The 27,677-nt window shown below is 34.9% G+C and overlaps 4 protein-coding genes across 5 annotated transcripts; 2 read left to right on the forward strand and 2 right to left on the reverse strand.

Moving 5' to 3' along the window:
- The first annotated feature begins 875 nt into the window (after nt 1–875).
- LOC129883015 (uncharacterized) lies at nt 876–9,415 on the forward strand. Its single transcript, XM_055957551.1, has 3 exons — nt 876–1,191; nt 3,380–3,775; nt 8,031–9,415. Coding segments are annotated over exons 1-3 (1,500 nt in total). The 5' UTR covers nt 876–1,190; the 3' UTR covers nt 9,134–9,415.
- A 3,801-nt stretch (nt 9,416–13,216) lies between these two features.
- Nucleotides 13,217–25,752, forward strand: LOC129883016 (protein OBERON 2). Of its 2 annotated transcripts, XR_008765867.1 has the most exons (6): nt 13,217–13,415; nt 18,948–19,337; nt 20,374–20,915; nt 21,029–21,089; nt 21,302–21,429; nt 24,928–25,057. XR_008765867.1 is itself a non-coding variant. In XM_055957552.1 (5 exons), exons 2-5 carry the CDS (start codon nt 18,965–18,967, stop codon nt 25,365–25,367), a joined length of 1,416 nt encoding a protein of 471 aa, XP_055813527.1. In that variant the 5' UTR covers nt 13,217–13,415; nt 18,948–18,964; the 3' UTR covers nt 25,368–25,752. The 2 variants fall into 2 exon arrangements, 1 of the variants encoding a protein (XP_055813527.1); XM_055957552.1 differs by lacking the exon at nt 21,302–21,429 and having other exon boundaries at nt 24,928–25,752.
- On the reverse strand, nt 17,520–18,255 carry LOC129883693 (uncharacterized). The gene is made up of 2 exons (XM_055958305.1): nt 17,985–18,255; nt 17,520–17,884 (listed from the first exon to the last, which is right to left on the reverse strand). Exons 1-2 carry the CDS (start codon nt 18,253–18,255, stop codon nt 17,520–17,522), a joined length of 636 nt encoding a protein of 211 aa, XP_055814280.1.
- Nucleotides 25,753–26,315: 563 nt separating the features above from the next.
- On the reverse strand, nt 26,316–27,490 carry LOC129883018 (uncharacterized). The gene has a single exon (XM_055957556.1). It carries the CDS (start codon nt 27,035–27,037, stop codon nt 26,468–26,470), a length of 570 nt encoding a protein of 189 aa, XP_055813531.1. The 5' UTR covers nt 27,038–27,490; the 3' UTR covers nt 26,316–26,467.
- Nucleotides 27,491–27,677: the final 187 nt, after the last annotated feature.

Here is a 27,677-nt window from a genome sequence, read left to right on the forward strand (position 1 = left end):
ATAATAAATAAATAAAAAAATTAGAATATAATTTCAAATTGAAAAAGCAAGTTAAAAGAATTATATATGTATTTAGCCTTTTTTATCTTTTGACTTACGTATCAAAGACAAAAAATAAAAAAATCCTTCCAACCGAACGCACCCATAATGTAAAGCTAAAAGTTTGCTATTTTTCTGTCATATGTGTCTGCTGTTGTCATGTGAATACTTTTGTTTTGTATGTACAAATAAAAATTTATGAATACTTTTGTTCCTTTATAGATAAAATAAAAAAACATTGTTTACTTTGGAAAAATAATCCTTTTTATCCAAAATTTTAATCTTAAGTAATTTAATTTGCAAGAATTATGATCATATTTTACCCTCTTAAGTATATTAACTAATGGATCATGCTTTTCCCATCTTATTTTATTGACATAATTTGACTAAGCATGAGATTAGATGATTTTTTTAATTATATCAAATCATATTAAAATATGTGTACCATATAAGCATATCACAAAAAAATTAAATTGTACATATGAAATTTAGAGAATTAGTATATAACAAACTAAAAAAAGCGAAATTCCAAAAAACAATTAATTATTATAATAAAATATTAATATAGAGAATAATTATTATAATCAAGTCAAACTGTATTAAAATGTTATGTTATTATAAAAGTGTGTTACTAAAATTTAAATTATATTTATTTAATTTTAAAAAGTATATTTATTCTTTTAACTAGCTAAATAAGAATATCATCACATGATTAAAATAAATTGTTATGATTTATGAGTTAGTTGAATTGAGAATTATTCAAAAATAACAATCTTATTTTCTTGAAATATTATACACATTAATCTTTCAGAAACAATATTTTTATGTCTCCAAAATAAACATACATTCTATCCTGTCCTGAGCCTATTAACCTTTCCATTGTTCTTACCCTATGAATATTTTCATTTCTTGAATTTCTCAAATTCTCTTAATCCAATGGAATCAGTGGTCCATTAAGCAGCTCTCTATCACTAATCACTGACAGTCTGACGGAATTCATCAGTCCTACACACTTAAACCTCTTTAATCTTGATCATCCAGTTTCAACCCCAAAAACCCTCTTCTCAAGTCTCTATCTTCATCTCTCTGCTGCTGAAGCAAAATCCCATTGTGGGTTTTCTTCTATTTGGCCTAAAGTTCTCACAGTCAACAGTAAGTTTTTCATTTGTTCTCTGTTTTAATTTGATTTTTGCCTTTGTGATACCCCTGTTGGTTAAGTGCATGTTTATTTTCAAGAAAATTCGAGCTTCATTTCTGTTTTTGGGCTCATTTCAACAAGGATCAGAGAAATTAATTAAGAAAAATGTAATCTTTTTTTGTTCTTTACCCCGTAAGATGAAAGAAAAAGAGATGGGGTTAGGGTCAAAATTTAGGAATGGAAGGTAGTAAGCCTCGCTAATGTGCTGATGCAATGTATAAGTGATTTGTTGCTTTTGAGCAGAACTGCATTTTATGAATGTTAGTATTAAACATGTTCAAACCCATAATTATTCCATTTCTGGAAGTGGGAGGAGAACCTTAGGTTCGAATCCTAGGTGGCCAGACTTCTCGGGTACTTGTGTTAGTGGGAGGTAACAACTACCGGTTGAATAATCAAGGCTTGCGCAAGCTGCCCTGGACAACATTGTCCAAAAAAAGAAACTTTCATTTCTGGTCATGTTGCTGAAAGTGCAAGACAGTGGGGGAAGTGCAAGATGGGGGTGGGGTGGGGTGAATTGACTTCTTTTAATTTTCTATGTCAACCATCTTAGAGATGAGCCAACTGACACTGAAGGAGATACTAAATATTAAATAACTATAAAGGTAAAAGGCAGAAAGTAGAATGACACTAGATGTTTTGATATTGGTTGGGATCGAATGTGGATCTTAGTCTAGTCTATCCGGGTTGCAAGGGTGTTCTCTGTAAGCTCTTGAAGTTTGTCTTGTACAAGTCTTATGAAGTGTGATTCCTACGTCTACACTCAATCTTTCTCACTCTTGATTGATACACTGTCTCAGCAACAATGTGTTTCCTCTCTTCTCTCTTTGAATCACAGTTATTTTAAACAAGAAATATAATGCTAGTTAAGAGTAGAACAAAGGTATTTGAGAAGGTTTATACAAGTGTGTATCTTCTTCACATCTTGTTTTTTTTAATATAGTTTCTTGATCTAGCCGTTGAGGTCTTTGACAGAGATGGCAACCCAAGAGAATTGATCCTTGAAAAGATACACAAATGATCTAGATTTTTTTTATGCTGTTGCGAGTAAGTTGTCTTAGTCTTCAAAAAGTCTTTAATAGCTTCTAGGTTTTCAGTGAGAAGTATGTGCTTTAGTTCTTGTTTCCATAGAAGACTCTTGATTGTTGCCTTGAGATCTTGAGCATTAATTGGCGCAGAGATTCTTTGTGTTACTAGTTGCTTGTTGGATGCTTTATACTCATAACACCCTTCCTAGAAGGTGGTTGTGAAGTTTAGGTGCTCTTTAGGTGTATTAGTTTTTGTTGGTTATGGTAATTTTTATGTTTTTTACCATAAAAAAAGTTTATCTCTTGAAACAATGCTTAGATGTCTACAAGTTACATAGACTATACAAGTGATGCAAAACTATGGCACTTGTGCAAATTTCAGAGAGAAGTTTTTAGTTAAAGATAAGATGTTTAAGTTTGCTATCATAAAAGAAAAACAAGACTATTAATTTGTAAAGAGTACGTATATTCTGGTACCTTTCCAGAAATCTAAATGCACAACGTAATGAATAACATTGTTAATTGATCTGCCTTTAAAGTGTTAATTAGCAGAAAACATGTGGTATTTGGTTTTATATTTTCTGTTTCAAGTCTCTAGTATCTCACTTGTGTACTACATCTTCTTGTCGATCTTTTATAAACAATGGATGACCTTTGTTTGTTTTTTCATAACGATAGAGCAGTGTACTCTGGCTTTTTGTATCAATTATGAGAAAAAAATTAACAGTTTTTTTTCATATTTATGGTTCTTCTCTCTTGGATGGCTTCTTGATTGCCAGGTGGTTTTACTTTTACAATTGGCAAAACACTGTATTAGAATAACGGGAGAGAGTCAGCGATGTTCACTTTATTACATTTTCTTCAGCATGGAAAGTTCTCCAGCTTCTATATCACGATTTTTGAACATAATCTGTGTTGTGCATCTCTTTCAAGTTACAAATGAAAGTGAAGGAATTTGATAATTGAACACCTCATTATGCATCAATAAGATTGTAAAAGATTGTCATATATCAAATAGTTCAAAGCACTTTTGAAGTCACGTTTTATATCCATAGATCTTTGTGCATCATACTTATAAACATAAATTGATTCAACATCTTTATCATGTTTATAGTGGAAGGTGCTGAGAAGATTAGCACTTCAGAGGCAAATAATATCTGCATGACTCCAAGAGAAATGGATGGTTTTCAAATCAGGCCTGTTGCATTGCTGGAGTCAGGAGAAGGCTTACCTTACGCTCCTGAAAATTGGCCAAATCCAGGTGATATTTGGACTTGGAAAGTTGGGAGAAGAGTCAAAGCTTCAGGATACTTTCAAGATAGGTACTTGATTGCTCCACCAAGGCTTCAAGAAACCCCAAGAAAGAAAATGTGGTTTTTGAGTAAGCTATCTCTTAAAACTTATCTCAAAACAAACTACCCTGAAGCTGATACCAATGCATTTTTCTCGTCATTTGTTTGGGACGTTCCAGCTGATTTCAATGCTTTTTTCACGTCGCCTGAGGGCAAAGGTTAGTAGGAAAACTATGAAATTTCTGACACTTCTTGATGAGACATTGTACAATATCATGCATTATTAGTCTTTTATGAGATATAATAACTGTTTAGAGATAGGTAACCTCCCTTTCTATGATTACACAGTGCTGTCTCTTGGCTCTCTTTCTTTCTGTTTTGTTCTCTGTATAGGATCTTTAGACTAGAAAATTCGCAACCATACTAGCATAATAATTTTACATCTGTTCCATTTTCTTGTCTAAGCATGGTAATTACTTAATGTCTAGAGCTGCCTCAAATAGCGTTATTATTGTTGCTCTTGGTTATAACTGTTTGCTTGCAGCACCCTCTTCGTCTTGAGTTGATTAGGTTCTATCATACCTCTGTTTCAAAGCATCATACCTGCGACATTACTCGTTTTCTTTTGGTGTTAATATAATGCTGGATTTTTCTCGTCTCTCTGTGCTTCTTCCTTGTTTGGAGACACTTGTAATCCTTTGCTTTGAAGATTGCAATGTCCTGCATGTATGACCAGGTATCTTCTCACCTTTGGCCAAAGATAGAAGAGAACATGACTATAAAAGTGGGAGATGGGGGGGGGGGGGAAACAAAGTTTTGGGTAGATGCTTGGAACAATCAGAACCCGCTGAAGGATACCTTTCCTGACTTATTCATCATATGCAACAACCCTGAAGCAACTGTCAAAGAATGTTGGACTGATCATGGATGGGGTCTTTCTTTTAGAAGATTATTGAATGATTGGGAGGTGGATAGGGTGGCCAACATGCTGCTTCTACTAGAGGACTTCTCAGGCACTACCTCAAATTCAGATTTTATGAGATGGAAGCACGGAAATGATGGAAAATTCTCTGTTAAGAGGACTTATGTGATAAGTAATGCACATCAAAACAGAAGAGAACAATTTTTGTGGAACAATGTCTGGAAAAACATACAACAACAACAACAACAACAACGACCCAATGAAATCCCACAACGTGAGGTCTGGGGAGGGTAAAGTGTACGCAGACCTGACTCCTACAAGGTAGGATGGCTTTTCCGAAAGACCCTCGGCTCAGTAAAATTAAAAAAAAAAAAGTCAGATAAGAATGAGAAGTTCAAAGCGATATAGAAAAGCAAGTAACGAAAGCAACCCAGATAAGATAGAGCAGTCAAAGTACAGAAAGTAATGAAAGTAATAAATAATAATAGACATCAGACCACAGGGAATTATAGTGCGTTAATACGCCTACTAATGTCTGGAAAAACATAGCTCCAACTAAAGTAAAATGTTTTACCTGGTTGGTAGTAAGAAAGGCTTGCCTAACACAAGAGGTTTTGAAGAGAAAGAGACGCATTATAGTCTCCAGATGCCAACTTTGTGGTGAAACAGAAGAGACAAACAATCATCTCTTTTTGCATTGTAAATTCACTGCACAGTTATGGGCCTTATTTCTTACCCTCACTAATACAAGATGGACCATGCCTGAGCACACTGCAGATCTGCTGAGTTGTTGGATTAGAAGAGGAGAGAGCAAGAGCCAGAAGAGATGGTGGAAAATCATCCCACACTGCATATGGTGGAATGTATGGAAAGAGAGAAATAGCAAAAGCTTTGAAGATAGGTCCAATTCCATTCATAAAGTTAAATGGAATTGTATTGTATCTTTTTATTATTGGTGTAAAAAGATAGAAATAGATGAACTAGAACTAGTAGATTTGTTAGGATCTCTGTAAGTAGCTTCCTCCTACTCTCTATTTGCCTCTTTTTGAAGGTCTCCAGCATATCCTTAATGACGAGGAATACAACGTTACCAATTTCAAAAAAAATAAAATTAGATATAAGATTATGTTCAAGCATATCTTCTTAATGGTGAAAGAGCTCTGTGTAGTTCAACGCTTGCCATCCTATAAATAGGATAATAGGATGCTCATACTTTGTTTAAGACACTCGAATTGAGTACCATTTTATGAATGGAGCCCTTCTCATTTTTCCATCACATTCCTCCTATTTCTCTATATGTTTCTCTCCTTTTTCCCTTCTCTCTTCTGGTGCTCCATCAATTCTGGTAGCGGAGCTAAAGTTACAATTCATTACGCTACACCCTTTACTTATAAAAGAACCAATTCATCTACTTTCCACAAATTAAATAATTCATATCATTTAACCAACATCTTTTTATCATTTTCATTTTTGGTACGCGAGGTGCTTCTTTCAAGGAAGATTCAACTACCGCGTTCTGTTATTCAAGTCTTTTGGGAGTTACTCTAGCAATCTTACTCATCCGTACCTAGATTTCCCTATCGGAGGAGAGTGATATAGATAATGACAATGTTAGTTAGCTTTATCTGATGATTAGAAACAAGAGTACGGTAATCTTGTCTTAAAAGATAAGGTTACATTTGATCATATCTTTTTAGTTATTAGTTAGAAACACAATAGAGATAATCTTATGTTAGATTTAGATTTGCCCAATTTATCTTTTGAGTTAGAGATAAAAGTTCTAGTTTTTTTCAAGAGTTGCTACTCCCTATCGTATAAATATGACAGCATCATGGATAGTGACGATTCCAGGATTTTCACTAAGTGGTTCAAAAAATAAAAATGTAGTAGTTGAGATTTGAACTTGGAACCTTAAAGGTGAATTTTGAATCCCCTTAACTACTGAGTCAACTTTTAGTCTTGTGTTCAGTGGATTCAAAATCTCTATATATACATAAAAAAAAGTACCTTATATATACACTTGTAATTTTTTGCCGGGGAGTTTGGGATGAACACCTCCCACCTCCCTAGCTTCGCCCCTGATCATGGGGAGGTCAACTGCAAGTCAGGTGAAGTAAGGGAAGATAGACTTTGGTGTAGAAATTTGGACAAGACCAGAAGATATGAAGTCTACTTCAAGTCTTCAATTGAAGTGCTTGGAACTTGTTGGAGGTCCAAGAATGCAATGACACAACCAACTTGTCTCATTTTGGTATTTTTGGGTCTTGATGACTTATGGAGGTTCCCAAATGGGTTTGGACAAACCGAAAGTGCTTATAAGTTGTAAAATCATGAGTGAGGAGTGATCAACTTATGGCTTTTGGTTGATTTGGACTTAACAACACTTTTAGTGTTTACCAACTGTGTAGATAAACCAAAAAGTGCTTACAAGCTAGTTTGACCAGCTTATAACGTTAGCCAAACATCCTTTTTATCTTCTCTTATTCATCTTTTTATTTCTCTCTATCCTTCTCTCCTTTCTCTTCAACACCTTGAAGTATCATCAACTTTTAAGATTCTATTTTTTATTTTACTTCCACATAGTGCCTAAGGGAGGAATAAATTTTAAAAAAATACTAGAATGTCACACCCATGATTTAAATTTGTGATCTAAAATAATTTTTGAACTCCCTATGCCACTAGGGTAGAATCTTCCCTTATGTCAACGGTATTCAACCATTTGTATATAACGGAAAAAAATCAGTTTTTCCCCTATTTGTGCAGTATAAGTTTCCTGACGAAGGGGATCCAATTGAACCCTCTTACCAACACCTAGCTATGCCCCTACTTCCAGTTGCTTTAATCTAAAGATCATGAGATCTCATTGTTACCAATCTGAAAAGATAACACGCTACAATGTAGCATCCGGGATCCTGCAACATCGAACCATGTGAATGGCCTGAGTTCTAGATTAGGCTGCTTAATGTTGTTATCCCTTTAACATCGGCAGTCTTCATTCCTCTTCATTATCCTTACTATATTACTACAAGTTGGCATGTACCCTAATTCCAATAAATTTTGCCACCAAATTCTGCCTGTTAATACCATTGTTATAAAGTGGCAAAGTACTGCATGCCATCCTACATGTGTTAGCATTGACTTATCTCCACAGGACATCCTTTATTTACAAGGTAGTAAACCTTCAATGCATAAGAACAATGATAAAAACTAACCTGGCTGTCTGTTTGTAGCTGTTAAAGATGTTGATTTTGAAACTTCCAAGCCTTTTAGAAATATTTAGATCATATTAGTCTTTGAGAAGTTTACAGACTTAGTCTTCACTTTGTCATAATACTAACCATAAAGATTCAGTTCCAATTTTCTAGCTGATAACTAGCAGAACAAAAAGTAGTTGCTTTCTGATATCCATGTTGATTGTTGCCTCTGTATTTTACTTGATGTATTGATGATGTTTAATTTTAAGCCTTTTTTGTGGAACATGTTGAGGCACATTTTAACTTATCTATTATTTCCTTGACATTTCTATTTGTACAATTCACATTCTTTTACAGCGGAACCTATGCCTCTTTCTCAATCACCTATTCCTGGAAAGGCCCATCAAACTGGCCTATCAGCTAAGTCTGGAAAGGCCCGTAAAACTGGCCAATCCGCTAATTCTGGAAAGGTCCGTAAAACTGGTGGTGGAGGAGGAACTTCTTCACTGAAAAGGAAGTCTGATCTGAAGCAGCAAGGAAGGTATTTATGGAAGAAAGTTCATTCTAACATCACTAATACCGAAGTTTCCAATGCACTCCTAATTAAGGAAGAGAGCATGGAAAACAATGAAGCACCAAATAAAGTGCATAGTTCTTTGTTTGAGAGTCCAGTGTCTGATGACAATGCAACCATTACTCCTTTAGCCTGCCACCAGGAACTAGCAACTCCTCTCAAGGAATCTCCTCTTGCAGTAACTCCAGAGGATTTCGATAACTACATTAGTTCACTTGATGACATTCTACTTTTGCCTATTCACGGAAGTCCAAGCATTATCTCTGGCTCTTGCGGAGAAAAAGAAATGACTGGAGCTCGAAAGAAACTTGTTAACCTCCTACATATTGGTTTTCCTGCTTTATTTACCTCTGACAAACTTACCGAAGTTGCAACCTTGGCTTTGGAGCTGCAGAATGAACCTAACCTCAGTGATAGAGAGCTTTCAATGCTGAAGCTAATCCAAGAAATCCCACTAGCCAGCAATGATTTCCTAGAAGCTAAGCGAGTAACTAAACAAGCTGACAAATTCTTTGCTGACCTCGAGGCTAAAGTGACTCGTGTTTCTACGCTAAGGGATGATTACAATGCCTCAAAGAAAGAAATAGCTCTACTTGAGGTTGAAGATATGTCTACTTCCTCAGCTATACAGGAAATTGATGAAAAGATCGCCATCTTGCAATCACGCCGAGCTGCATTAGCCAAGGTTGCCAACAGAACCAACAAGAAGATAGCTGAAGCGAAATCAAAACAAAGAATGGTGATGGGCCATCTTCCAAAGATAGTAGATGAAATTCAGGTGGCTAACTCCGAAAGCTCAGAATGGAAACTCAAGAAACAGGAATCGGAAGAGAAGGAAGTCGAGATATTGACCAAATTTGCTCCGCTCAAGGGGTTCTCCATCTAATTGAACTTTCTATTGTACATGTCTTCATGTTGGTTCAATATCTGTTGCTGTATTTGTATTTTCAAGCCTCAGGAGTTTGATCTACCCTTCTTTGCCATTAGGGGTTTTCTTGTAGGTTATCTAATTTTCATGAATCTCTTTGTAGGGGGGGGGGGGGGGGGGGGGGGAGGGGATCTCTGGTCCTTTATTTATTTAGAACTCCTTTTCTTTTCATCCTATGTAGAACTCTTTCAGTGTGATGTTTCTGCTGTTTTTAATAAGAAATGTTTAAGAGAAGTCAAATAGCCAGAAGTGAGGCAACTGACTTGCAATCAAAATGCCACAACAAAAACATCATTATTGTACCTCCAAGAATGTGGTCTAGTGGTCAACGAAATAAGTTGAGAGTTATGAGGTTTCAGGCTCAAATTCTAGTGAAGGAAAAAATATTAAGTGATTTTTTCCCATTTGTCCAAATTTTGGTGGACGGAATTGTCCAAATGAGTTGAGAGTTATGAGATTTCAGGTTCAAATTTTAGAGAAGGTAAAAATACCAAGTGACTTTGTCCAAATTTTGGTGGATGGAATTTTTCAATACCTAAATTAGTGGGAAATAACAAGTATCGCATGAAATTAGTTGAGGTGCGTATAAATTAAATTGGATATCACGATTATAAAAAGAAACACTAGTATTGTTAGGTAACATGTCAAAATGTATATCACCTCTAAGGTCGTGGTCTTCCTTTATATTTACGAATTGATGTGGTAATTTTTTCTCAACTTTTTTGTGTTTGTAATAAAGTGATGGAATACACAAACTTAGTTAAGTGGGGAGATGGATTAAGAGCCCTTTATATAGTTTGTGAAGTAACAAGTATTGCATGAAATTAGTCGAGGAGCATGTAAGTTGAATTGGATATCACGATTATTAAAAAAAATATTAGTATTGTCAGGTAACATGTCAAAATGTCTCTCACCTATAAGGTTGTTGTCTTCCTTTATATTTATGAATTGATGTGGTAACTTTTTCCCAACATTTTTGTGTTAGTGATGGAATACACGAACTTAGTTAAGTGGAGAGATGGATTAAAGAGCCCTCCATTGTTTTCTTCTTCTACTATTTGAATTTGATGTACTTAAGTCGATGATCTTTTGTAAATAGTCTCTCTACATTCACAAGATAGTGATAAGATTTTTGTCACATTCTATCCTTTTCAAATCACTCAATTTTGCTGGCTTTGGTATTGTTGTTGAAATTTTAAAAAATGTGACACACCTTAGGGTTGCAAACTGTTGATTATTAAGGGCCCGTTTGATCATGTGAGATGATGTAATGATTTGAAATCATGTGAGATGAAATTAAAGTTTTGTTTGGATATGCAATTTGAATTTTTAAAATTATAATTTTTGCTCATCAACATAAAAACTCCATAAGTTTTGAAAACTATTAAAATTATCTCATTCTTTGTACAATCTTACAAAATAAGCAAAAGTTCATAACAAACAAAAAAATATACTACACTATCATAAAACTATTCTAAAAAAAATACAACATTTATTGATCAAATTTTAGATCAATAAAAGCGTAAAATTAAACATGAGTTGTAGTATACTATTCTTTAATAAAAGTGAATATGGTCAATATCATTAGTAACTATATCATCATGTTCATATTCCATGAATATTTTATCATTTCCTTGATATTCTCGCAAAAAATAATGTAGATATAAAATAGTAAATTTTTTTATTTACAAAACATAAACTTGTGAGTCAATTTTTATATTTGAAAAATGTAAAATCATGATTTGAAATTTTCAAATCAAACTTGTTGAAGAATTTGGGATTTCATCACGTGATTTGCAATCATGAGATGAAATCACATGACCAAACACTTATTTCATCTTAGAATTTAAAATCAAGAGATCAAATAGCATGTCCAAACGCCTACTAAATATTGCAACTCTCACTTAACAATCGTTTGATAGAATATACTAGAAAAACTAAAATATATATTACTTTTGTATATTAATAATATCTTATTTGATACATTTTTCAATCTATGTACGCCTTGTTTGGTATTAAGATATGTATAACTAACATGTCATAATATTAATAATGCAAAAATTTTTAATACATATATTAGTATAATTAAAAATACAATTAATCATTGAAACCTTTTCCATCAGATTTATAGAGGGTATTTTTGTAAATATATAAATTTTTTTTTAAAAAATTGTACAATACATATTCCCTCCTTTTCTTTTTACTTGTGAAATTTTGATTTGACACATTTATTAAGAAAACAATACTCCCTTCATTCCATATTAAGAGCATGTTTGGAAAGACAACATGTAATTGAGATTTAGTGTAATTACACTCTTTGACATGTTTGGTAGACCAAGTAATTACTTGGTAAGAGAGGAATTGAGTATAATTGAAAGGGAATAATTACACTCTTTAATTCTTAAGGGAGGGTAAGAAATTAGTGTAATTACATCCTGTAATCACATGGAACTTTTTAAAATTCTTCTTTTATTTATATTTATATTTTTTTATTTTAATTTATTTTTTATTTCTACTATTTTAAAAAATATATTTTTATTATTCTAATAGTTTCTAAATATATATATTTTATTTATATTTCATTTTATTCTCATTCTCAACATTTACTTTTTCATCCCATGCAATTTTTCATATTATTTATTTATTTATTATTCTATTCTTTTTACAAATAATTTTGTTAGTATTCTAATTTTTAAAATCATATTTATATACGTTGTGTTAAAATTTGATATAAGAGCATTACATTAATTTTTTTGTTTTGAATTTAGGATTTATGTCATATTTCAATTTCATTTGTTTTGGTACTATTGACTTGATATTTCACAATTCAAAACATTTATTTTTTAGTTAAACCTGATAGATTATTTTTTTGTCAAATGTTTTAATCATTTTATGAAATTATATTTATAATATTAACATTTTTGTCAAACATACATTTCATGATGTTCATAAAATCTAATACTTTTAGTTTATTTGATTAAATTATTTAAAATATACTAATTTGAATAATATAAATATTTTTTTATAATATTAGTAAAGAACATATGTTTATTAATTAATATTTAATTTAATATCATTTATAAAGATCCTTATTTATCTAATATAAATTTTAAATTTAGAAAATTATCTTTTATTTTTAAAATTTAATATAATCTTGTAATTATACTTGTGCAACCAAATAAAATAATTGTAATTACACTGTGGCAAACAAACAGATCATCGTAATTATCTGTGTAATTACTACCCTAGTAATTACTAGGTGGCTTTCCAAACAGACTCTAAGTGAATTTATGAGGCAATGCGCACATATTAAGAAAAACATTCAAGGACATAATTTAAAGCATACTTTCCACTATTGTCCTTTGTAAAATTATAAATATAACTTTACGAGTGGTGTGATTTATCTCCTAAAAAAATATAAAACTTCAATAAATGAAAGAGCAAATATGAAAAAAGTTTCAAACATTTATTTTAAACTTTGAACAATTTAATTATTTAAAACAATGAAAAATCACTCAAAAATTCACTTAATATGAAATAGAGGGAGTAAATATTATAGTGAGTTTACTATTTTACCCATATTAATTGATAGAGTTTTAAATATATTTACTCACTACATTTTTCAAAGACATTAACTCAATATTAATAGATTGAGGATATAATAATAAGAAAAAAATTATTCTTTTTTGATTTGTCAAAATTGACAATTAAAAAGAAAAATCAAATTAAGAAATATTTGACAAGTAAATACAAACGGAGGAATTATTATTTTTAATGCATCAAATCAAATACTTAATAAAAAACTCCATTATATATATACGATAATAACTATTATTCTTTCTGTTTAAAAAATAATGAATTTTTCCCTTTTTAATCTGTTTAAAAAAGAATAACCCTTTTCTTTTTTAATAAAATTTTAATTTTAACTTTACACATGATATATTTAAAGTCATATAATTAAAAGATATTTTGATATATTTGATATAATTTTAATTTAGTACCAGGTGAGCGTGTATTTTTATACAACTTACCCAACTGAGTTTTAGGTTTAAAAGTTTAACTTTTACGCTTATTTTCAGGAAAATTCTCAAATCTTGTCGGAAGAGAAGTGGACTGACTGAGATATCGCACGCAATCGCCGGAAAACGCAGAAGAAGTGGCAGAGATATCACAGGTAGTCGCCGGAAAAACGCAGAAGAAGTGATTGAGATATCACAAGCAGTCGCCGGAAAACGCAGAAGTACGGTTTCATTTTTTGAAATTCACACAACCTAGCCATTGCTTCTTTCTGTGATTAGGTTTTTGTTTTCAAACAATCAAAAGTTATCTTTTTGTGTGTTACCAGTGTGCATTTCTGAGGTTTTTGTTTTAACATGGTGTTTGATATACCACTGTCCATTGTTGGAGTTCCCCTTCCTTTTTTTTCTTTGCAGAATTATACAGTTTACACTTATAAAATTTGTCTCCCATTGTTTTTCTCAATTGTAGAGCATCATTTCTGAAATTCTTAAATGCAGTTGCTTTTCAAATATTGACTTGTTCTGCTGTGATCATTTGCACTCATTTGTCTCTAAAATTTGGATGAACATTGTTGACAAGTGACTAATTAAATAAAATAAGTAGTGTACATACTTTATTTTTGTTGAAATGTTGTTGAAGTTGTGAACTTGTTTTTAGCCGATTTTGTTAGAGAAATTTTGTTCATGTGTTGGTTAAAGCTTTGATAGATCGAGAAAATAGAACTAACAAGCTAAAAATCTAATATCAAATTACATTTGAAGTGAATGGAGAAACTTATATTGATTTAACTAAAAATGTTATGTACTAGGGTTAGGGACATTGCTTACGAAAAATAAAACTTACATAGATAATATTTGTGCAAATAGTTAAAGATAAGGATAAACTTTATAAAGATTTAATCTTTCTCACTTTTTGTTTCCACACCACCCTCATCTTTCACCTTCTTTTTCGTCCTCATCCTTGTCGAGACTTCTATCTGGATTAGTCCTCATTCTCATCGAGGACCGAAAGAATCATATTCTAGTCCCAAGTTTTCACACATATTTCAAATTTCTTGACTATCATCAAACATAGCACTTGTGTTGTTTCGACAATAATATGGCCCTTCACAATACAATGTTTGTGGTTTATATTTTGGAAGGCCGTCAGTTGTTGGATATACTGAACAAGTAAAATCTCGATACAACTTTTCATTTTCTGATAGGCCCAATACTCTTCTTCATCTGCTTGAAAGAATTTAAGATCTTTCAAAGCATGAAAGGTGGGAAGTATTCTTTCAACTTTAAGATTTCTTTGTACAAGGTTTGGATAACCTGTGGTTCATCTCAAAATCAATTGTTTTGAGAAGCTTCTGTTAGTTCTTGACATATCAGCAGATTATGCCGGCAGCATAAGACATCATAATCACTCCTCTTCCAATATAAATCAAGCCACTTAAGTTTTTCTCCATAAATCTGTACATCTTCTGGCTATGTAGAGTGTGCGTCTCTATTCTTGTGGACAAGTTAGAGGTATCTATTTTGTGGAGATCCCTTGGCTTCAATGTTATCAAAAGCAAAAAGCATTAAAAAGCTCTAAGGTTGGTTGGGGTTTTAAGCGCAAAGCGCTAAAAAGTGTGAGCTTTAATTTAAAAAAGGCGCAAAGGGAGAAAAAAATACAAATATATATGTTCAGTTCAAGACTACTAATAATAAGCATGAATGACAAATATATGAACAAAGAAATTGATCTTTTTATCAATTGTTTGGTGTGGCCCCTTCATAAGAGGTTCATTGGCAAGGAAAAATACGCCTTAGAACCTTGATGAGGTCACTGAAGCACACATTAGGCGAGGCGAAGCGCTCATGATGTTTTGAGCCTCGCTTCAGGGCTTAAGCGCGCCTTTGACACACTGCTTGGCTTGGACCATTCTTTTATCTATGTTCTTTGCCATTTTATTCTTTATTTAGTTCAATTATTTTCTTGAAATTGGTAATTTTTTTTTTGGATGACAAGGAAAACCTGTAGCTGCTATCCTTTGGGTGCGCACATGATAAAAACCCCGCTCCTATTCAATAGCTCGCAAACTACATAAGAGAGGTAACCCGCACTAGGCAAGCCCAGTGTGACCAGCTCGATCCAGAAGGCAAACACCTTGCTTTCGCTGACAAGGGGTTTTGAACTTGAGACCTCCAACATGGAAGTCCCAAGCCCAAACCACTGGGTCACCCCGAAGGGTTTGAAACTGGTAACTTTAGTCTATATATCTAAAGGTATACTACAACAAAGTGTGGTTCCCCTTCAAAAGTATTACAACTTACAAGGAAAACAATCTTAATCTAAATTGTTGCCTATAAACAATCTAGCGCATCAAAGATGTCTTCTGTCCTAGTTAATATATCTTGTTTACACCAAAAATAGAAAATAGCCAAGCAATTCATTTTGATCTTCTATAAGCTGTTCTGCACATTTTCAAAACTCCTCTTGTTTTGCTCTCTTTCCAAATCGTCCACCAAATAAATGGTGGGACAAGTTTCCATCTCTTTTACTTATCTGAAGCATTGCCATCTCTATTCCAGCTGCGTAGGACTCCTTTAATGCTCCTTGGTTTCACCCATCTTATTCCCTTTAGACATATGAACATTTTCCATAGTTGTTCTGTCCATGTGCAGTGCAAAAAAAGATGGTTAATTGTCTCTGCATGTTCTCCACATAAAGTACATCTAGAGGCCAACTGATAGCCTCTTTTCTTTAGATTTTCATGAGTCAAAACTGCTTCTTTTGTCAACAACCACATGAAGCAGGTTACTGTGTAGGGTACTTTTGGTTTCCAGATCATCTTCCATGGCCAATCTGTCTCCTGTCCTGCATTCTTGCTGAGTTCCTTAAAAATTGAATTTGCTGAGGTCTGAGAATGGACCTTTAGTATCCTTCTTCCAAACCAGTAAGTCCTCCTTTCAGCGAGGCTGCTAAATGAGCCTACTGAATCTTGAAATTCTGCCACTGTCTATCTCCTAGTCATGAAGGTTCCTCCTTAGGAACAAATTCCATCCTTGTCCAGTCCACATTGTAGCCACAGTGGTCTGTTGATGTTGATAAAGAGTGAACAATTCAGGGTACAACTGTTTCAAAAGGACTGTCCCATTCCATTTTTCCTCCCAGAAAGATGTCTTTAAACCATCTCCCACTTCTACCTTGGTTCTGTGATATAGCACTGGCCATAGATTTCTGGTTGCCCTCCAAACAGTGCATTTATATGGAATACTTACCATTTTAGTCAACCCCTTATCTTCCATACCATATTTTGCTGTCATGACCTCTTTCCAGAGCAAGTTGTCTTCATTTGCAAACTTCCACAACCACTTCATCATTAGGCTCTGGTTTTGTTTTCTCAGGTTTTTGATGCCTTGGCCTCCTGTATTCTTACTCACAATCAGTTACTCTCATTTAACTAGATGAAACTTCTTTTCATTATCACTGCCTTGCCATAAAATATTCCTTCTAAGGGCATTAATGCTCTTAGATACATTGGCATGCATAGGAAAGAAAAACATCATCTAAGAGGGTAATGCATCATCCATCACACTGTTAATTAAGGTCAATCTTCCTTCCAAGGACAAGTACTGACACTCCAATTGGTGAGTCTCTTTTCACATTTCTCCAGGACCCCATTCCATATGCCTTTTCTCTGGGAAGAGAAGAAACCAGTGGGTACTCTATTACAAGTATAGAGAACCTGACAGTGCCAGTACAATGCTTAATCCATCTAATCCACCTGGCCTCAAAACCCATTCTTTCCAGCATCTGGGTGAGAAAGTCCAGTTCAAAAAGTCATAAGCTTTCTGTATGTTCAACTTGCATACAATTCTTGGCTTATTGCGCCTTTGTCTGGCCTCTATGCATTCATTGGCTATCAAAACAGCATCCATAATTTGCCTGCCCTTAACAAAAGCCATTTGTTGTCTATCCACCAGGCTATGTACTACCCTCTTGAGTCTTTCTGCTAGAAGCTTTGCCATAATCTACACCCCCCTCCCACAAATAAGGCTAATGGGTCTGAAGTCTTTTAGTTCCTCAGCACCCACCTTCTTTGGGATCAAAGCTACAAAGGTTGCATTCAGGCTCTTTTCAAAGAAACATCTCTCATGAAAGTTTTGAATAGCTCCAACCAGATCAGAATTGATGACATCCCAATATTGCTTGAAAAATTCCATTGAATAGCCATCTGGGCCAGGGGCCTTATCCCCAGCACATGCCTGAATGCTTTCTAGGATCTCTTGTGGTTCAAAAGGAGCCTCTAGCATGGACATGTTCTCTGCATTGATTTGGGGCAGTTCACCATTTCTTATCGGGGTCTCCACCTCTCTGAATCTGCATACAAGTTCTCATAAAATTCCACTATTTCCTTTGTGATCTCCTCTGGATCCTCCTTTATCACCTCCCCCACATTTAGCCTGTCTATTGTATTTTCTCTTCTGGGTGCATTTGCAGTTTTGTGGAAGAAAATAGTGCTTCTATCCCCTTCCTTAAGCCATGTTACCCTGGACCTTTGTCTCCAAGCTGTCTCCTCTTTCTTTGCAATTCCTTCAAATTCATTAATGAGTGCCATTCTAGATATTACTTCCTCTTCTTGCAATATTCTATGCTTCTGAATTTCCTCCAGATCTGCCAACTGTGGCAGCAGAAGCTGTTTCTGAAACCCAGATTCCCCTGAGTTGATTCACTCCACTCCTTCAGTTTAGTCTTCAGTGCCTTCAACTTGGAGACCAGGACAAAGTCAGGGCTTCCAGTGCTAGGGAAAGACTCCCACCTGGTCTTGATCTTCTCTTTGAATCCTTCTGTTTGTAGCCACCAATTCTCAAATTTGAAGTAAGAATTGGAAGCCCTCCAGTCACCACACTGTAGCATGATAGGGGAGTGATCTGATGTAACCCCTGTAAGACTGTCTGTTTGACACTCCTGAAGCAATTATCTAGTTCTTCTGAGAGTAGGAATCTATCCAATTTAGCTGCAATATCTAGTCTATCCCCTTTTTCCCATGTATATTTACCCCCTTTCAGTTTTAAGTCTCTCAACTCCATGTCCTCTATGAACTAAGAAAATTAGCCAACTCTTTTTTGTACAGAGGTGTAAGTGTGCTTTGACTTTTTAATCTTATGCTTTTTTTGACTTCATATCACCAAGGACATGACCTTAGATAGAAAGGAGTGGAGGTCTTGCATTAGGGTAGAAGGCTAGCAGGGGGTAGAATATTGTCTTGCCCTGTGATGGTTTAGGGTTGGTCTTAGGTCTAGGCGTGCCATTATAGTTGTGTTGTTATTGCCCTTTGATTATCACATTATTTTGCTATTGGTATTGTTCTTGTCTTGTAGAATTTGCATTGCTTTTCGTTTTAGCCGCTATGATATATATATATATATATATATATATATTGTTGTTGTTCTCTCAGTCTTGAGAGTTAGTTGGGACTGATACCTTTGAGCCGAGGGTCTTTCAGAAACAACCTCTCTATCTCCATGAGGTAGTGGTAAGGTCAACGTACACTCTACCCTCCCCAAACCCCACTTGTGGGATTTTACTGGGTATGATGTTGTTGTTGTTGTTTAATCAATAGAAAATAGGTCTGCTTTTTGATTTGGACTTTGTGGTATGTCTTCTTCATTCTTCTAAAGGCTACATAATAATATGCATTTCTATTAGATAGTAATTTAACAAACCTCTCTTTTTTGGATTTTAAGTTGATATATATTCTTTTCTTTGGCTATCTACACAGTTAAAACATCTAGCTACATGTCATCCTACGAGGATCCTGTGGAGATTGACAGTTCTGCTGAATGTAATGGAGATACACCTAGTACCAATAAAAATGGACTTCACCTTTATCCTGTTTCTGCCAATGATTCAGGTGAAGGTTTACCATATGCCCCTGAAGATTGGCCGAACCCAGGTGATATATGGGCCTGGAAGGTGGGGAGAAGAATTGCATCTGCTGGCTACTTTCTTGATAGATATCTGTATCTTCCAAACCGTCTTCGTGGAAAGCGAAGTGTTTTCGCAAGTAGGCTTTCAGTTGAACAATATGTCAGGTCTGAGTTTCCAAGCACGGATATCAATGAATTCTTTGCCTCATTTAGTTGGAAGATTCCCTCAAAACTATTAAAAGGTTAGATTGGATACCACTTTTGTCATTTAGTACATTGAATTTTCTTCTATTTTTGGGATTAGTAAGAAACTTTTAGACATGGCTCAGTCTGATATCTATACTAACAACAAATTATCTAGATTGAAAAGGAAAGCCACATAAAATGGAATGTGGAAGCTACCTTTTATATAATTCTCACATGTGTATTATTGTTGAGTAACTGAGGAATTGATGTTTGAATTCACACTACTGGAATAAAGTGAATAAATATTCCAGAATAAAATAAATGCTTTGACCATCTTACAGACTGTGTCATAATTTTTCGGGCGGAGTAGTTGATTACTTCTTCTCAATGCCACATTTGGCGTTCCCATTTATGCATGGCAGATAATTAACTGAATGTTTATTTAATCTTTTTTTCAAAAAATAGTAGTAACTGTATTCATGATGATATGATATGAGCTTAAATGACGAAATGAGGATTCATATAGCTGCCCAACTATTTGGGACTGAGGCGTAGTTGTTGTAGTAGTAATAGTTGTATACAGAAACAACACAAAGGTAGTGCTGGGTTTTCTGTACAAGTGCTGAAAATATCGCCCTCTTCTAACCTTAGAGGGACTCTATGAAATCTAATTAAGTTTCTGCCTCATTTTCATATATGTTTTTATAGAAAAAGTGAAATTACATGATACAATCTAAGCTTAATCGTCTGTATTGATTGTGTTTACTTTAAAGACACCATTGGTATTTTGTACACTGTTGCATATCTCTCAAAGGTGAAAGCTAAATAATTTGATTAATTATGAGAAACGTTGAGGATGTACATGAAGCTAGTTTCTTCAATTTCACACCTTCTCCCTATTACGACTAGCAAGTAATCCCATAAACATCTATTTCTTTAGCTCATTTGTAAAATTCTCATTTCAAGTGAGTTGCCTCTATGATTGTAAATTTGCATGCTGTCAGTTGCTTTGAAATCTTTTAGTGTTTCTTGTTGTGCTTAAGCAAGTTACTTGTGACCTGATTTCACATTTGTCTTGTCTGAAACTTGTAGGTGACTGGTATGCTGAGGTCATATCTTCAGGCATGAAATCTGATTCTTATTTAGGAACCAGTAGTTGTAAGGCAGGTAACAGCATGTGTGCGAGTTTAGTAGAAGCAGGGAATCCTAGTCCAGAGACCATGATTTGTGACATTTGTTGCAGTGAGCCTGGTTTTTGCCGAGATTGCTGTTGTATTCTTTGTTGTAAAACTATTAGTTCTGCTCATGGTGGGTATAGTTACATTAGGTGTGAAGCAACAGTTGGTGATGGTTACATTTGTGGACACATAGCCCATATAGACTGTGCTCTACGAGCTTATATGGCTGGGACAGTTGGAGGAAGCATCGGTTTGGATGCGGAGTATTTCTGTAGGCGCTGTGATTCAAGAACTGAATTAGTCTCACATGTCATGAAGCTTCTAAACATTTGTGGATCGATTGATTCGCGTGATGACATCGAGAAGATTTTGAATGTTGGCTTTTGCATTTTACGTGGCTCACGGAAAACAAATGCGAAACAGTTGCTGCGTCACATTAAATCGGCCATGACAAAGGTATAGCTGGCTGAGAGGTAGATGAACGGTACTTTGTTTCCTCAAGATATCTAGTGTTGCTTTTATGTGGTTTCCAATTTACTGGAATGACCTCTATGATATCTTTGTATCAGCTTCACAAGGGTGCCTGCATTGGAGATGTGTTCAAAGAAGAAGAATTCAAAGACGCCAATGGTACCTCCTCTGTCCTTTTAATTCTTATTCACGTCACTGTTTCCCTTTGGCTCATGTATCTATACTAGGCCGAGAAATCTGTTTATGTGTGTAAAACCTTCTCGGGTCTTCAATTTGAATTTTATAAATGCACGAATAAATATGTATACAAACAAGCATGCATTCTCTTTGTTTGCTATTTCTGTACTCTTACATTTGTTCTCAAATTCCAGAGGCAAATCTTGCAACTGAAGCTCAACATGAACAGAAAATTATCAACCTAGAGTCTTCTGCATGAAATCAATATAGAAGAGCCTCTGAATCAGGCGGAAGAGGAATTATTTTGGTGTAGAAACCTTTGGTTAAGTCTCTCTCACTGCTTCTAACCAGATGAAGGAGATAGAATATGTCCAGAAAATTTAGTATAACCACCTCAAACAGAAAGGCATCAATCTGCTAGGGATTAATCAAAAATAATTTAGTGATGCTGTATTAGTGAATTACAGGAGTAAATGGGAGGCTCAATGTTGTCTGCGATGTCATAGAATTCAACTTTACCTCCATAATATGATGCAGTGTAGGTTTTTGTGGTTCTCAGGTGATGCTGCTTAGGTATTTGGAGTCAGCTTGCAAAGAATTAATAAGGAAATCCAACGTGAGTCTGCCATTCATTAGAAATCCCAACAATATGAACGAACATCAAGCACTAAAGGTATTAGATTTGCCATAGTAATAAGGAAAGTATGGTTACAACAAGGAGATCCGTTATTTCAATGGTAACCATGAATGAACTTCATCAAGAAAAATAAGGGTTATCCCACCCCTCAAGGCTTTAGGGCTCAATTTTTTTTGATTAGTTAAATAAATTTTATTAATGCTGGGGGAATCCCGAATACAAGAAGGATAACAAGAAGCAGAGAAATATAGACCAAAATATGGTTCTCTCAAAAAGTCACAGAAGTCACCCACACATCTATACTAACTGGAATCTCTATGGGTGCATAAAAAAAAGCATAAAAAAAAGAAACTAGAGAGACAAGACGACTCCTCACATGTACGAAATCACTCTAGATCCTTTCAAAGCTCTCTTATTCTTCTCCCTCTATATCCCATGTCTCTAGTCTTCTCTTCTTTTGAACTTTGAGCAATGCAAATGCCTCCTTTACTCTACTCGGTGTAATTCACCCTGTTATAAACCAATTCAGAACCTCCCACCGCAGATGGGTAGCTACTCGACAATGTAATAAGAGGCTGTCCTCATCTTCTCCTGAACATCTGCACACATAGCACCAGCTAACATGTGTGATCCTCTTCCTCAATACTCTCGGCTGTTATATTTCTCCCTTAGCTGCAAGGTGAAGGAAGGATATAAACAGACAAGTCTAGTGCTAATCAAGGCTTCAAATGGCCTTGGAAGCAAATCTGGAGAGTCGAAGTGCCTCACAAAGTGGCATGCTTTACCTGGCTGCTAGCCAATGAAGTAGTTTTGACATTGGACAATGTGGCCAAGAGAGGTATCTCTCTATGCAACAGATTCTCCCTATGTGGTAAGGATACAGAGACTGTGAGACACCTCTTTCTACGCTGCAATTTCACTGACCAACTGTGGCAGATTTTCCTTAATCTCAGAGGCATTTCCTGGAGTATTCCTAGTAAGATTGATGATACCCTTTTCAGTTGGGTGGAGGTTGGGGCTGGGGCTACAAACAGAGAAAGATGGAGGATGATCCCTGCTAGTATATGGTGGACTATATGGAGAGAGAGAAAATAGGTGTTTTGAAAATAGGAACAACAACCTGCAGGATGTCAAGCTTAAATGTATTTTGTTGTTCTGTTTTTGGTGTACAAATGTCTACCCCAATGAGACTGAGTCAATCATAGATGTAGTAGGATCCATCTAGATTTTGATTCAGTTTTGGGGAAGTTGATACTTCTTATTTGTAATATGGTTCTTTAGTACTACCTAAGTACTGACTTAAATACAAATGTTATCAGTGTCAAAAAAAAAAATTCTCCCTTGGCTGCCAACCACACAAAGAATCACACTTTTCTGAGAGTCGTAGCTATCCAAATTGAAAGATGCAGCTTTGGATTCACCCATCCCAATCTTGTAGATTTTTTCCGAATGTAAGATCTCAAATCACTTCCTCCTCGTGTACTCTTTGAATATGCTGTATTTCAATTCTTTTTGGCTAGAAATTCTGTATAAATTGGGGAACGGTGATTCTCAACACGTTCTCTCCTCACTTGTGTCACCAAAAGCTAATTCTATTTCCATCAGTCACCTTGAATATGATGATGGGTACGGAACTCTTCCCATCCCTCATAATACTCCAAAGCCCACAACCAAATAAAAATGTCATATTTCTAGTCCTCCATCCCCCATCTACAGTACAATTTTTGCAACCATCCATCCAAAAAGCATGCCCCTCTGTCCAAATTTCGATAACCATTATGAAATAAAGCTTTATTGGACACTTCCATAAAAAAAAAAAGAAGCTTTATTGGACACTATACAGTCTCTTCACTCCAAGTTCTCCCCACTTCCTTGGGGACCTGACAGTCTCCTCAACTCACTAGGTGATATTTCTTGGTAAAGCTTCAGAGTCATCAATAATCTTCAATTCTCTTCTTTTAAAGCTGTAAACATCTATTTATAATCTAGGGTAGCTAAACAAACAAGTAGATTAATACATGAAATGGGTCTCAAAACAAGATAATAAGAAGCTCTCAGATTATGGGTGCAAAATATGCGGACCCACGAAATCCTAAATCCGGATCCTGGTGTGTGTGGTTGATGGCATGGTTTGCGGTCATACATTCATGAGTTATGCACATCCTGAATTGCTCTGAGGTTGGTTTCCAAATACTTCCTCGAACAGACTTAGTCTTCATTTGGGACCTCCCATTGACATCCAATGTCTCTTGGCATGATATTTGGTGGGAACCCCTAGTCGTGCTCGTATTGACTATTGCTTTTTTGCGTGAGATTTCTTTTGTTGGTTGGCAGTAGGTTGAATTTACTGGATTCTCTGTTTTGTATTTCAGAATCCTAGGCCTGTTAATATGTCTGGATTCCTTTCAGTTCATCCATGCTTGGTTTCTGGCGTCATTTAGGATGTTTTAGATCTTAAAAGATTGAGCTTCTTATGGAGCTGATTTCTTGATTAAATGCAAATATTCAGTTCTAATTTCTAATTCAAACCAGTGAATTTTTATCAGTCAGATTCAGTGATTATTTTCTTGTACTAGATAAATGTATTCCTAATATTTATAACTAACATATTAATACATAACGTCTTCTTGTTAATTAATAAATCCTGTTTCCAGTTATATTTATCATGTAGTGGTACCCTCTTCAAAGGGGGCATCAAGGTGCATGCTTGAGCGCTTTGGTGCATGCACTAGAGTGTCGCCTAATTAAAGTGACAATGCGTCCAACTACACCACACCTACTGCAGGTTTATCTGTATATTAGTTACTCTTAATTTCTTCTTTACATTATTCTAGTCCATCTTAAATTTACTCATTTTGTAGTATGAACGATGTGCATGACTCACCGTTTAGGAGTCACGAGTACCTTCAAAGCCTTATTCTTCTGTCACGATGTACAGGATGGAGTTTTGAGATATGTGAAATATATTCTCATCTTAAATTTATATGAATCCTTTTCTTTTCTGTATCTCTTGTATGTTTCTGTATGCTGAGATTTATCTTATCATTATAAAAGCATTTAGTAGTCGACTCAGTAACTATGTTCAAGAGCTTTCTGTTCGAATATCTCTCTTCCTTTCTAAGTTTCATTCCATGTAAATATCTATTTAAAGCCTGAACGTATGCGAGTTTCTTTTGATGATAGGAGGAACACCTCATCATGGCACTGTGTCTACATATCATGGAGAGTCAATTCTTCGCGAAAGATCTTCACCACCAAAGATGACTTCAAATTTTGACCATCAAGTTGAATCCCTTAAGCTTGAGGATGAGATTGATCAAATTCTGCAGGCATTGAGGAAGTCTCAAAACTTTGAGTACAGACTTGCTGAGGAAAGACTCTTTGTTCAAAAGAACTACATCATGAATCTATACGAACAGCTCGACAAGGAAAGATCTGATCTATCAAGCCATACATCGATGATTGAAACAGATACCTTAGTTGATGCTGTTCTACAAAGAGTAGACCAAATAAAGCGAGAAGTATTGAAACTCAAGGACATGAAACAGGTACAAAATGGATTTGGAAGTACTTCTAAGACGATACTCAAGGACTACTTTGGTCTAGAAGCAGAATCTTCTTGAATCAAAGCTCTGCACATTGTATCAACAACGAAGACGTGTTTGGCAGTCTTATGCCAAAGCTATGTTCATTGTATCTACAACAAATGCATGTTTGGCAGGTCTCATGCCAAAATTTTGTTCCGAGTGGAGTTTGTTGTTGTAACTGTCGCATTAAGTCTCGTATGTGAGCATTTTCATGTCGTTGTAACTGTGAATTATATGTGAACATTTTCATGAAATCAGACTTATCTCGATTTTTTAGAAGTTGAGTGCAAAATGAGCTTCTTTATTTTGAAAAATAAGTTTTTTTCCCACCCAACTTCTCATATGAAATGGGGAGCATTACCTGAGTGATATATTAGAGACACAAATTTTTGTGCTTCGATTATTGCATTATTTTGCTATTTGTTATTGCTTCTTGTTTTTTTGAATGCTATGTTATGCTTCTTTTGGAAATAAGCTCTATATCTCTACGAGTTAGAGAGAATAAGATCTGCGTACACTTTACCTCTCCAAATTCTACTTATGCAATTACAGGTAAGTTTGAAATGAAATGCTAGTATGTCAAATACTATAAAATGTTTTTAGGACCTTCACAATTTTTTAATTACAAAAGTCATTCTATGATATAATAGCAAGAGAAAAGGGCAAAAGAATGCCTTTAACTTATTCAAAATATAACTTTACCTTCGTTATGTTTTGGCTAAGAAATATCCATGTTTAGTCAACTAGCTCAAAAATGCACCCCCAACTAAACAAATAACTCAAAATATCCTTTCTACTAACAGTTACGCTAAAACAAGAGAAAATGAGCCAATTTTGCATTTGAATTGATTCGTATTTTTCATTGCTTTCTTAATAATAATGTTAAGTTTGGAACGGATAATTAAACTAGAATCCAGAGAGAAGACGATTAATAAACGAGAAAACAGAAAAAATAATTGAAAAAAATGTCAAATGTTAGAATATTAGTAGTATGTATTATTACAATTTACATGGAGAATAAAGTTCCCCTAGTCAACCATAATGTTCAACAATCATTATTATTAGTATTATTTCTGGAGAATAAAGAAATTCTGATTTTGGAATATTAATGATTCTTTTTCTTTTTTATTTTCTGATTACTGTACAAGAATAAGCCGGCCACCGCCACCCCAAACATCCCTACCGTCGGCGAACTCTCCACCGCCCAGGCCAGCCTTTGGCACTGTCACAATTAACTCACCATCCACAAACACCGCCGTAGCCAGCTCCGGCTTTGTCGTAGCCGGCAACCTGAACCTCCACGTATCCACCTTCAGCTCTTCCAACAACAGCTCCTCTATTCCACCAGCAACTCCGCCATCTCCGGCTCCATTTCTCACCACAATCTTCGTAATCCCAGTATGAATCTCAACCGCCTGCACCCTCACCCCTCCCTCTCCGCCACCACCACCGCCTTCTTCAAATTCCATCTCCGCCACGAAACGGAAGAATTCCGGACCTTCCTCCACCGCCACATCAGCATCGGAACGAAACGGAAGTTCTAAAACCTTCCCAAATACATGAGGTAATTTTCTTAGCTTCTTCATCGGGTTTCCTTCCATCACTGCAAAGATTTGTTCCCGCTGCTCCGAATCCGAACCCGACCCGATACCTTCACGAATTGCAATGTTTCGTTTCAGGGACATAGGAATAGGATAAACCCTCATGCTATGAATTTGTTGGGTTCAAAAAAATCCCAATAATACCAATTCTTTGATGAAATTCACAGAAGAGAAATTGTTGGAAATGAAAAAAAAGAAAAAAAAGAAAGAAGAAATGAGAAATAAAATTGCAGATGTAATTGAATATATAAAGAGGGTATATACACTTATGTATATATATATATATATTCAAATTACATATTGCCTTTGCAAGTAGAGATTTGGATTTCTTGAAGTTGGGGAACAGCCAGGAAGAGGAGGAGAACAAGAAAGAAGAAACTAATATAAAAGAAATGAAATTGGATACAATATAAGTTAACTTGTTTTCTATCAATTCGACTCGCCCGTTTTCCACTCCTAATAATCAGGATATAAACATAGATATATACTACCTACATTTTAAAAGTTGTTTCTATTGTACATCTTTTATTTAAAGGAGACATTCTAATTATAATATCCTTAAATATTATAGATTCGTTGTTAGTGTAAATTGCAATATCCTCTCGTATTTTATAGTATCACTCTTCTAGTTTTTTTTTTTATCACTGTTACCATCTTTGTTACACTATCTTTAATATCTTATCATTACTTTTTCATTTTGTTATTTTTTTAAATGAGTTGCTTTGCTATGTTTTCCCTGAATCGA

The sequence above is a fragment of the Solanum dulcamara genome, chromosome 3, assembly GCF_947179165.1.
Source record: "Solanum dulcamara chromosome 3, daSolDulc1.2, whole genome shotgun sequence".
NCBI lineage: Eukaryota > Viridiplantae > Streptophyta > Magnoliopsida > Solanales > Solanaceae > Solanum > Solanum dulcamara.

Bases quoted from the DNA above. Each gene is read 5' to 3' on its own strand.
- LOC129883015 (XM_055957551.1), top strand. The intron at 3,776-8,030 runs GTTAGTAGGAAA...ATTCTTTTACAG, and splicing joins CACGTCGCCTGAGGGCAAAG to CGGAACCTATGCCTCTTTCT.
- LOC129883693 (XM_055958305.1), bottom strand. From the start codon at position 18,255: ATGGAGTTGAGAGACTTAAAACTGAAAGGGGGTAAATATACATGGGAA. The intron at 17,885-17,984 runs GTGGGAGTCTTT...GAATCAACTCAG, and splicing joins AAAGAGAAGATCAAGACCAG to GGGAATCTGGGTTTCAGAAA.
- LOC129883016 (XM_055957552.1), top strand. From the start codon at position 18,965: ATGTCATCCTACGAGGATCCTGTGGAGATTGACAGTTCTGCTGAATGT. The intron at 20,916-21,028 runs GTATAGCTGGCT...TCTTTGTATCAG, and splicing joins TTAAATCGGCCATGACAAAG to CTTCACAAGGGTGCCTGCAT. The intron at 21,090-24,927 runs GTACCTCCTCTG...TTTTGATGATAG, and splicing joins AGAATTCAAAGACGCCAATG to GAGGAACACCTCATCATGGC.
- LOC129883018 (XM_055957556.1), bottom strand. From the start codon at position 27,037: ATGAGGGTTTATCCTATTCCTATGTCCCTGAAACGAAACATTGCAATT.